At 35.9% G+C, this 12285-nt stretch overlaps 1 protein-coding gene across 1 annotated transcript in view; it reads right to left on the reverse strand.

Moving 5' to 3' along the window:
- Sec10 (Exocyst complex component Sec10) overlaps window positions 1-11919 on the reverse strand; it is a 14398-nt gene extending 2479 nt beyond the window's left edge. Inside the window, exons 1-6 of the mRNA XM_017610142.1 lie at window positions 11775-11919; window positions 11026-11721; window positions 10743-10960; window positions 6333-6926; window positions 6082-6271; window positions 4799-5116 (exon numbers count right to left, since the gene is read on the reverse strand). Of these exons, the coding sequence (XP_017465631.1) occupies window positions 4799-5116; window positions 6082-6271; window positions 6333-6926; window positions 10743-10960; window positions 11026-11721; window positions 11775-11807 (2049 nt within the window). The 5' untranslated portion in view covers window positions 11808-11919. The remainder of the gene's footprint in view (window positions 1-4798; window positions 5117-6081; window positions 6272-6332; window positions 6927-10742; window positions 10961-11025; window positions 11722-11774) is intronic.
- Window positions 11920-12285: the final 366 nt, after the last annotated feature.

The following is a 12285-nucleotide window of genomic DNA, read 5'->3' on the forward strand; positions in this document are numbered from 1 at the left end:
TTTTTTTTTTTTTAATTTCACTATTCACTTGCGATTATATTAGGGGTATTCTCTGAGTCTTGCAAAGCCCTTGCACGGTGCACGGATTGCACGGTTTGCAAAGCAGTCCCATACGAAAACCGGTTTTAACCGTGCAATCCGTGCAATCTGTGCACCATGCAAGGGCTTTGCAAGACTCAGAGAATACCCCTATTTATTTTGATTTGTTTCTGTCAAAGCAGCTGATTAAGAACTTCGAATTTCACGTTTTTAGCTGGCAGCGCCGCTGATAGTTACGATCGGATTACAGCATATCAATTTTCGAATTTTCGGAACGGTGAACATCAGGAGTTGTTTGTTTTAGCGTTACTCTTTTCTTTTCTCGCTAAAACATTATTCTTGAATTTATTTCAATAAATAGAAAACAAGGCAACAAAGAAACAAGTACAATAAAGGAATAAATCAATTATCTCAACAATTTTAGCCTTAAAACTTATTATTTAGGCGTAAAAGTTTCGAAATTACTAATTTTTACCGCAAAGATTTTCATTAAATACTTTGTCAACTTGAGAAGTGAAGTTTCAAGAGTTTGCCACTGTGTGCTTTATGTACTGTAGCCTTATCCTGTTGAAAATTACAATAAGGGTACTCATCGATTCTCGCAAGTTTCATATTTGGGAAATTAGGCAATTTTGCGCAGTGTGTTTCATGAGGATAATTTTATATTTTGTGCAATTTCAGACATTTAATCATTTGACAATGTTAATTTAAAAAGTTGAACAATTGAAACTCGAATTTAAGAAAATATTTAAGTCTTACGAAAAAGCGTTGAGCACAATTCAAAATGAAAGTAAACAAAATAGTTAATTGAGGGTTGCACATCACACTGCGCAAATTTGCGCATACAAAATTTCCGCCCAAACTTGCCCTTCTTGTGCAAATAGGTTTGTTCGTCGAGCAAACAACGAATTTGTACGAATTATCATGATTTTTGCACAAATCGCGTTCGTGCAGACCAAAAAATTATCCAACACTCAAAAATTGTGAGAGCAAAGTGACAGTTCTCTTGGAGAGAAGTTGCAAATTCTTGCTGGAAAAAATTTTGCCAGCAAGAATTTGCAAACACGAAAAACATGTGGTTGTGGCGCATGGTTGCATTTTTGTCTACAATAATTTGAATAAATTAGTTCGTTAAATTTAAAAATTTATAAACACGAGCGATTTTTGATGAAAAAAGGAAGTAAATAATTGTTGATATAATTAATTTAGTTAATTCCAATGATTTGAACTTAATTCGGCTGAAAAAATGGTATTCACAATCGGAATGCAATTGCAACCAGAGTCGATTTAAGAAACCCGACAGCTAGTACGATGAAGAAATTGAAATGTATGTTAAAGAAAGTCAGAACAACAAGAAATATACATGTATATCCTGTTTTTGTCCATCCGAACGAATTTTAAAAATTCTATAAAAATTTTTTATGTTTGAAATGCAACCGTGGACGCCAGCTGGAAGGGAAACTTGCAAATTCCTGCAAATTTGCGTTCGTGCAGAAATTTGCAAGTTTCTCAACATGAGAGAGAATTTGAGAGAATTTTTTCTTACTCTCTGATATTTTGAGTGTTGGATAATTCTTGCTGGATTTTCGACGAACAAACCTAATAGCTTTCAATTCAAATTTTGACATTTCATTTGCGAGGGTTTTAAATTGCACAGCTTGCCCAGTTTGCGAGAGTTTTGCGCTTTTAAATGAGTACCCTTAATATGCTCGTCGATTGCGATTAAAAATGGTGGGGGATAAGTTTTAAATACTGCCGCATCCTGTGCTGGTTCGATTGGGAACGGGAAAATAACAACTGCAGTATTCCATCAGCGAAAGCTGATTCTTTATCTGCTGAAGCACCACCACCGAAATTTCAATTCTAATGAACTTTAAAGTATTTTTGGTTATTTACATGTGTGAGCTGAGTGTATTTACATACAAAATAAGCAAAAATTTACAACCAAAATTTGGAGGTTATGTTGAAGTTGACAGAAGTTACCATTTTTTACTAGAAAGCGATCCCGTACTTTTCAATGTTACTCTCTCGCTCTGAGCGAATTTTTATTTTTTGACAGTTTTACTAGTCCGAGTCCGAGGAATACGGGATTGCACCTCCAGTAAAATCCAGTAAAAACTTGCAACTTCAACTGTCATTTTTCGCTCTCTCAATTTTCCCTACTTTGCAAGCTTTTGCGTACGAAAACGCCAAAACATGAAAATTCGTAAAAACTTTTACTGGATTTTACTGGAAATGAGTAAAAAAACGCAACTATTATCTGTATGCCCTTTGATGAATCGAAAAATATCGATGTACATTTTGATGCATCGAATCAAAGAAAAACATCGCCACTGACATCCCTACTATGAGTCAAAGCCGTGTTTGTGGAAAAATTATGAAATTTCGACTCTAATCATTTCGGTCTTTCCTGGACCTCATTTGCAAAAAAAAATAAAAAATATTGTACCAGCATGCTGCTATGTTATGTTAGCAATCAAAATATTAACTTAAAACCGTCACGATCTTTCTAGAGCAGATATGGACAAAGTGGCTCCCGGGAGCCTTTTGCACCTAGGAGCCGGCTTGGCATATTTAGGTGCTAGATGAGGGGTAACATCATTACTAATATATATGATGCTTTTAATGTTTTTTACCCGCCCTTTACCCTGAGAACTGATTTACCTCCTGCGAAGCCAAAAATCTGCCTATCCCTGTTCTAGAGGTCGAAAAATTATTTATAAGCAGCGTTAGAATATTATGTTTCCTGTCTACGGTGAACGTTCGCTGTGCAAGTTAGATAAGGGAGGGGGAGTGGGAAATGTTATTTGGAATGTTGTCTATCTAATGTGATTAATTTTTTAAGTTTCCTTCAACATTTTGTCAAATTCGTTTATGGCCGCCTAAATCGTTCAAATACCCCTATGTGGGCTGTTGAAATTTTAGGTCTATGTCATTTAATTTGACTATTGAATGAAAGACTTATTTTGAATTGCATGACCCCACGTTTTTCAGTTTCAATTTCATAAATTGTTTATAGTGACTTACTAAAATTTCAAAAACAAAAATTATCAAAACAACTCCTTTGGGACTTCTATATTTTTTAGTCCATTTGTAGAAGCGAGATATATTAAAAAGTTTATTTTATTTTATTTATTTTTGAATTTGAATAATATTACTTTTAAGCTAAGGTGTGTGAGTAAACGTGTTAGCGGACTGTATGGTGATACGGGACATATACGTTACATACACAACTACTGGTATATTTACGGTGACCATCCGTCATGTATTAACGGGACGGTACTCTTTTTGACCAATTGTTGTGGCAATTAATTTCTTTTATACGGGACGCCAAATGTTCTGTATTTCTTTTAATGTCCTGTATTCGTCGAAATGCCTTAAAAGCTCAAGAAAACAGTTATTATTTTGTAATCTGAATGCCTGTGCTTCGAATCCCAAAATATAAATTAGGATTCTACATTTTAGCAGGGTTCGGCTATTTTTCTTTTGTTCATTAAATGTTTGTTTTTTTTTTTTTTAAGTAAAGCTCTTTTCCTAACAAAAACCATATAAATCCAAATTTACGACTTTGTGCAAAAACTATGAGAATAGATTTTGCAAATTTTCACCAAAATTTCAAACTTCAGAACCTTAGAAAAAAAAATAATTTCATTTATTAAATGTATAACCATTAGTATAATAAGATATAATCTTTTATTAACCGACTTCCAAAAAAGGAGGAGGTTATCAGTTCGTTGGAATATATATTTTTTTTTTTTTTTTTTATGTATGTTACCGCATAACTTTGGACCACGTCAACGGATTTCGATAATTGCATCGGAAAGGTAGTGTCTCAGAGGTGGTCCCATACTAATCTGGTTAAGATCCGATCAGCGGATCATGAGATATATATATATATATATATTTTTATATGAGAGTTGAAGTCGGTTTTTTTTTTGCTAAAAATTACTTGTTTTATAGTACAAATTTGGTTGCAGTTTTGTAGCTCATTAAAATTGAGTATAATAAAGTGCAAACAAGTGCAACCTGCTGCTCATTTGCTTCCTTATCAACAAATTGTCGAACATACTAACTTTGTATGAAAAAAATGCGTAGCACCGTCGACAAAAAAAAATGCCAAAAGTTACCTTGTCCTTGCTATTTAAAACTTGCGCTTTATCGTACTAAAATTTAAAGAAACTTTTGTAAAAAATTTTGTGGAGTAAAAATCTCGAGAAGGATATCCTACAAATTTGTGATGTTACTATAAGGATGATGTTTCAGGGCTAATACATACATCTAAGATCATTTGAGAAGATGTTAAGATCTGTTAGCTTTTATGGAAAAAATTAGCAAAATTATTTTTTGTTCCGTATTCGGCTCGCATAAATATGGTCACCGTAGGTATATGAACTCGAGACGTTCCCACGACAGTCGGGTCTACGTAACCGGAACGACCCAGATTTATATCTGGCCAAGGACTGTCACTCCAGCAACACTCCCCAAAAAGTCTTTACAACAACAACAACAACTCGAGTTATTTTTACTTTTTTTTTGGTAATTGTTTCCTAAGTTTTCATTTATGTATGTATGTAAATACAATTTCGCGATGGAATATTGTTTTTTATGCAAAACTGAAGAAAACAAAACTGACCAAAAAGACATTCTTGTCGAAAAATGTAACAACTCGTGAGATTTGCTTATATCCATTAACAAATTTAGAAAAAATACGTAAATCAATACCGACCATGCAATAATTTCAGTTTTTTTTTTTTCTTACCAAAGTCTCTCCGGTGCAAACTTCTTGCAAATTTTCTGGTTTCACTAGCAAAAGGTTGCACAATGCGTGTAGTATATCAAAAAGTTGTATTACCAGTGGATTTTCCAACTCCCGAATACATTTACGATACTCATTTACATCACAGATGGCACACATAGCACCAGCCGTATTGTATTGCATGGTTTGCAAATGATCGTAGATGACGCGATGAAAGCGCACACCAAACTCATGCAGGACGCTTTGTAAATTGTCACCATCTACACACCGCTTTGCCTGCTTTAGAGCAGGTTGCAAGTTTTGCACAACTTGAAGGCAAGCCTATAAAGAGCAAACCATACATACATATAGTATAAGAAAAAATAAAGCTCGAAAATAATTGGTTTATTATCAAATACAAGTATTTTAACCGATTTTAAGAAATAATGATGTTTTAGTATATTGCAAAGTTAAAATTCAGACAGTTTTTTAACCGACTTGCGTAAAAGGAGCAGGTTATCAGTTCGTCGGAATATTTTTTATTTTTTTATGTATGTTACCGCATAACTTTGGACCACGTCAATCGATAATTCTTTTTGCATCGGAAAGGTAGTGAGTTGAAGCCGGGTTTTTTTTATTAAAATTACTTGTTAAGTAGGTTGTTGATTTAAAATTACCGCAGCTATAGGCATTTGTAGGAACCGAAAATTCTTTTAGGAGAGCTTTACTTGCAAGATTTTTATTTTTTGATCTCTATAATTTGGAGATTCATTCATGGAGATTTTGCTCTTTGATAATTTTTCGATATTTTTTTCATTTTTAACTGTTATTCTTGAGACTAATATAGCTGATATATATAAAGAGATATCTTTATGCAAAATATAATTTTTGTAAGTTAAAAAATGGCTGGAACCACTCCGCTTTTTAGAGAAATTGGTAACCGGTAGTCCAATTCCGGTTTTTTCGAAGACAGTAACCGGTAAAGAAAAACTAAATCAGTTTTGAAATATCCATAATAAAAAAATGGGCGTGATCCCTCCGCTTTTCTCAAAATTGTTAACCGGCCTTAAAAACTCGGGTTTTTTTTTCAAAATTGGTAGCCGGTACAAAAAGACAAACCGATTCCATTTTTGAAATCAACGGGAAGTAATACTTGTGGGGGTAAAATTTCAACAAATTACGGCCACTTTTTGTACATTTTTCCAAAAAATTGTATCACCATATTTATTTTAAAATGTGATTTTAGCCGTTGAAGTCCGCTTTAAATTTGTCTGTACTAGGGGCTCATATGATTTATGGTCACTTACCACCGACGAAATTGTATCCATGTCTGTTTCCGGCTTATAATCTGTTTTCTTTTGTTCGCTTTGTAAATATAGTTTTACCCAACTGATTACAGCGTTAATAGAACGCTCAAGGCCCTGATCTAAAGATTTTTCAATTTGTTCCATGAGCAAACGCCTTTTGAACATATAATCCGAGTACTTCGGGGTATTTCTATAGAATAAAAATTTATATGTTTTTAATTGAAATTCCATTTTTGATTTTAAGTTATTACATTATACAAGGAATGACGGCACTATTCGAGAGTTTTTCAAGCAGATGTACTATAATATTAGTCTTTTGCACCACATCGAAAAAATAAAGTTGCGGAAACGTTTTGCCTTCTGCTATCGGTATCGCTTGTAGGCCAAGCTCCAGAGCATACACTACGTGTTCGTGCATGAGAAAGCGCAGTAAAATGTCATTTAATTTTATCACATTTGTTGGCATTTCAATCGCACTTGAAAGTAAGCGGCATCGTTTAAGCGCAGCCTTCGCCTCCTGTAGCATATTTATTGCTAACTCCTCACATAGAAACGTCTCTCCACCATAATCTTCAATCTGAGCAATATTAATGTTCGCACGTGTGCCAATTAATGCCTGCATATCACGTCTTAACTCTTGAAATCGTTCTGTTGGCTTCTTTTGATGCTTCTTGCTAACATAAAAACGCTCCAATTCGGTTGAGCATTTGGTTGTGAGACACCTTGACTCAATTTCCACATAGTTTGCTAAGTGTTTTGTAAAAATTTGCTGTGTTAACTTTTGCAAAAGATCATCATCCATTACAGACATATAGATTTGTAGATCCGCCGACAATTTTAAAGTACTTTATTGGAGAGATTAATAAATTATTAAGATTAATTTACTGCAAAAGACAGGCTGCTATAAAACTAACTTAAATAAAGAATAGAAATACAAACCTCTGAAAAAAATAGCTATTCACATATGCATATAAAAAATGGGCATGCCATGAAAAGGCTGCGTTAATTTAAATCAGTGCCAGGCAATTAGTACCCTTGGGGTACTATGTGTGTTATATGTGCATGTTGCCTATTGCTGGTGATGCTGTATTTTCAAATTCATGCGTTCCTGTTCCTACGTCTGGTTTGCTCACATCGCCGCTGCCTTCAAACGCTGTTACACAGCATTCTACGGATGAGTGGAAAACGGTTCGCAACAAGAAATCAAATAGATATAAAAATATTGCTGTGGGCAGTAATACTAACTGCGACCTCGACGTTGTAATTAAAAAGAAGTGGTTACACATCTCTTCGTTCAAACCATCCGTGACTGAAGATAAAATAATTTCATATGTTGCTAATCAGTCAGGCGTTGACAGTCAACACCTGGCTTGCTACAAGCTGGTTAAAAAGGGTGCTTCTGTCGATAGTTTGCGTAGCCTTAACTTTAAATTTGGCGTTTCACCAGCATTCTACAACCAAATTGCGAATCCAGCGGTCTGGCCGACTAACATAAAAGTAAGACCGTTCCGCTTTTTTCAAAAACTGGACAACTCGGAAGCGAACCACTAGCCCAAATCGCAGCTGCAATGATAATAATCTGAAAATCTACTACCAAAATATATCTGGTATTCGAACTAAATGTGCAAAGGTTCGCATGTTAACTGCTCATTTGGAATATGACGTATACGTTTTTGTGGAATCATGGCTTAACGACAGCTTTTTTGATTGCGAAATCTTTGATTCTGACCTTTTCGACATTTTTCGCAAAGACCGTGATGCTGAGAAGACGGGATGTTCTAGAGGCGGTGGTGTTCTCATAGCGGCTCAACGGAGATTCAAAGCTTCACAAGTAACGCTCACCAATTCTGACTCGCTCCTTGATCAGCTTTGCGTCTGTATTCACAGCTCCTCCGGCGATATCCTTTACATATGTGCGTCATACATCCCGCCGAATAGCTCTGAAAGCCTTTACGTTGCACATGCTGATAACATCGTATCATTGGCGTCTGATGTCGTTGGTAATAATCACATTTGTGTTCTTGGTGATTTCAACTTTAGCCGGTTGAACTGGACTCCAAGTGGGGATTCTGCTGCTCTTATAGCTGCAAACGTGAGCTCTCCAACAGAAATTTATATCGTTGATAGCTTTTCAAGTATTGGATTACAGCAAGTTAACTGTATTTATAACCAACTAAATAGACTATTGGATCTTGCTTTTATCAGTGACAATGTAAACTTCACGTTATCGGAATGTATGTCTCCCATCTCTCCGGCTATAATGCATCATGTGCCTCTCGCTCTTGAGCTGGAGTTTTATAACTTTGATTCATTGCCGGAAGATCGCAGTATTAATTTTAACTATAAAGCGAGTGATTTTTCTTCCTTAAATGATGCCCTATCGGATATAGATTGGAGTTATACTTTCCGTGGCAGTGATGTAACCTCTTGTTACCGTATTTTTAAGACCACCCTCTATGAGCTATGCCTACAGTACATCCCTATTCTTAAGAAGAAGGTGTACAAACTACCGTGGTACACGAAGCGTTTAAAGCATCTAAAAAATTTAAAAAACAAATTTAGCAAATTGTATAAATCCTCAAACGACTCCGCGCATCTTCTTAAGTTCCGGTACTTTCTAAAAGAATTTAATTGTTTGAACAAATTTTTATACCGAAATTATATTTTAAACTTTGAAGCTAATATTATCTCGAATCCCAAATCTTTCTGGCGTTTCATTGATTCCCGAAAATCTTGCTCATCAATTCCCACAAATGTTTTCTACAATGGTCGCACCGCAAATTCAGCCTCTGACTCGGCAAACCTATTCGCTGAGTTTTTTTGCGCTAACTTTATCAATGACATGGACTCGAATATAATGGGTTCTAGCTCCTCTAGTGACTCTTCGCTGAATTTTGGTTCGCTAACCATTTCAACCGAGGACGTTATCAAAGGAATTGGTGATCTTAAGCCATCTTCACAAAGCGATGTAGAGGGTTTCTCGGCTTTTCTGTTGAAAAACTGTCTATGTTTAGCTGAGCCTCTTACTGCAATCTTCAATCACTCTCTGGCCTCGGGCATATTTGTGGACGACTGGAAACAAACGTCTGTAACCCCTATCTTTAAAAGTGGGAACAAAAATGATGTCCGCAACTACAGACCGATATCAAAGCTATCTTCAGTCTCCAAATTATTTGAGATTGTTGTAAGCTGTAAACTGTCTTTTGCTGTTAAAAACCTAATTTCTACTAATCAGCATGGGTTCGTCGCTAACCGCTCAACAGTCACAAACTTGGCTATTTTCAGTGATTACTGCTTATCTGCTTTTGAAAACAAAGCTCAGGTGGATACCATCTACACTGACTTCTCGAAAGCTTTCGACAAAGTATCACATCGTTTACTTCTGCTGAAACTGATCTCTTTTGGATTTCATTCGACATTTTTGTCTTGGGTTAAATCCTACTTAACTGATAGGCGCTGCTTTGTAGTAATCGATAATGCAACCTCACAACCGTTCATCGCGTCCTCGGGTGTCCCTCAAGGCGGCATTCTCGGTCCCCTATTTTTTGTGCTTTTCATCAACGATATCAGTTCTTGTTTCAAATTTGCTAATTACCTACTTTATGCTGATGACCTTAAAATATTTGCAACTATCAAAAACCTTTATGACTCAGCCAACCTGCAATCGGACCTGAACAGAGTTCATGAATGGTGCTGCAAAAATCAGTTGACGCTAAATATCGGCAAATGCTTTCATGAATCTTACAGTAGACATCTCAATACTTTGCATACATCATATTCTATCTCTGGCTCTGTTTTGCAATCTGTGACCCAAATGAAGGACCTTGATGTTGTCTTTGACTCCAAACTCGCATTCAATAGTCATGTCGATTACATCCTCTCGCGCTCATACTCGATGTTAGCTTTTATCCGCCGAAACTGTCAGGCGTTTACGAACCCTTACACTCTTAAAACTCTGTTTTGTGCACTAGTCAGGTCAAGACTGGAGTATGCAACGTTTATTTGGAGGCCTTACACTAAAATTCTAGCTAACCGATTAGAACGTGTTCAAAAAGTTTTCATAAAATTTGCTCTCCGTCCATTAAATTTTTCTTTACCACTTCCTTAATACTATTCTCGCTGCCAACTAATCAACCTTACAACACTGGATAACAGAAGATCCATTTTAGCGTGCACGTTTGTCGTTAACATCATAACTGGCTCAATTGACTGCCCTTCTCTTCTAGAAAAGATTGCATTTAATATTCCCTCTAGAATCCTCCGCCATTGGGATTTCTTTAAAATAGGTTTCTCTAGAAGCAGTTTTGGTGCCAACGCTCCGATCTCTAGAACGTGTGCTGAACTTAACCTAGTCTTCAACGCTTTGGACATTGATTTCTCACAATCAGGCCCTGCCTTGGTTACTCATCTGCGAACATTTTTCTCTGCGCTATACCACTAGCGATGTATTTATTCTTAGCTCTTGTGAACTTAATGTATTTAAAATTTATCTTAATTTTTAAGTTTTAGTAGCACTTAATTAGTGTTAGCTGAGTAGTCTGTAAGAATATTCTGTATTCCAAGACTGAAATAAATAAATAAATAAATAAATATTTTGCCTGGCATTGATTTAGTTCTACACCGTGGCTGAATAGATTCCTATTTCATGAGTGACAACTTACCGCGAATACAATTCATATAGTGTTCGTAGGTATTTTTCCTCATCCCTCTTATCATCCAATTTAGTTAACGCATACTGATGCAACTTCAATTGGTATATATTGAGTATAAACTTCGACATCACTTGAGCTGGATTGGCAAAGACTTTTTTGATAATCTCATTATGATGCTTGCACATGGGTGCTATTCCGATAAATATATCCTTTCCCCCATAGGGAGTCTGTTGGCGAATTAATAATAATATTGTTAAAAATACTGTATATAGAAACGGATTATTCGTACAACCATTTGACTTTGTTCGATGTATGCATCAATACACTGAGTGAAGCCCTTAAATTGAGATAAAATCTGCGCTAACTTTTTCATTTTCTCAATGTCTTCACACTTTTGTGCTGTGGCAAACTCTTCAATCAGACGACGTTCAACATCGTCATACATTTTTTCGATTTTTCGCTTCGATTCAGCAAACTTTTCGATCGGCAAATCTTGTGATATGGTATAAAGTTTTTGAATTACATCAGCAGCTTCGTATAGACGTGTTGGATCGGTGAAAATATCGTTGAGTATTGGACCAGGCACCAGGAACTCAGACATATGATTTAGCAATTTTTGTGCTTCTACAGTCCGGCTACGTGGTGTATTAACATTTTCAAGCTGCTCGCCAAGGTGTATAATTTTACCTGCAACAGAATTTATCTTCTCATCTAGTTGCCCAAACCAGTCGATTGCAACTTGATGACGCTCCTGCAGCTTACATATTTGTTTGTTGTGTGTTGCTTGTTCTTGGCGCAGTGATTCTTCGAGCCGTTCACACTTTGTCTGCTGTTTTTCTTGCAAAATCTTCATATCCTTTATGGTTTGAATAAAAGTATCATGTAGTGCTACGGGATTGAAGTCGTCTGCATTTTTGCCACTAATTCCAACTTCGTTATTAATGCGCCATGTAAGTCGTTCAATGAATTCCGACACTTCAAAAGGTTCCTATGGATTGCATTAGTTAATTAACGTTTTAAAGCTGAGAAAGTATTTATTACCTGTTCAAACTCGTCCATATATTGGGCCAGCATAATTACTTTTTAATGCTTTCTTTACTAAAACAGCAATAAAAAACAGTTCACTTCTGCCGATTTCTCATTACGCCCTTTTTATTGGGATTGTGTAGACGGCCTAATCATTTAAGTTGAAATTAGTCAAGAACGCAAAACCTACCAGTACGTAAACCCGAGTCAGCTGACACGATCTACCGTACCAGGGCGCAGAAATCAAGGTGTATTTAACAAAAAGGTGTTAGCCGTAAATAAGTAAAAAATTACACTAACAAATCATACGCAGATATCCATACTGTCATTGGTATGAGTTACATGAGTTTTTTGCATGAACCAAAAAGACAAGATCACGCGGGCAGGAGACTAGCCCGTTAGAATCGCATTTAGGAAAAAAGTGTAACGATTTTGACATTAGCCGTTTGTTTACATTTCTTCGTTGTTTACAATTTGGTGGTGGCTTTTTACTGCAATTTTCTTCATTTTCGCTTGTGACAACGTG

The sequence above is a fragment of the Rhagoletis zephyria genome, unplaced genomic scaffold (genome assembly GCF_001687245.7).
Source record: "Rhagoletis zephyria isolate East Lansing unplaced genomic scaffold, Rhagoletis_zephyria_1.1 Rzeph_scaffold_00285, whole genome shotgun sequence".
Lineage (NCBI taxonomy): Eukaryota > Metazoa > Arthropoda > Insecta > Diptera > Tephritidae > Rhagoletis > Rhagoletis zephyria.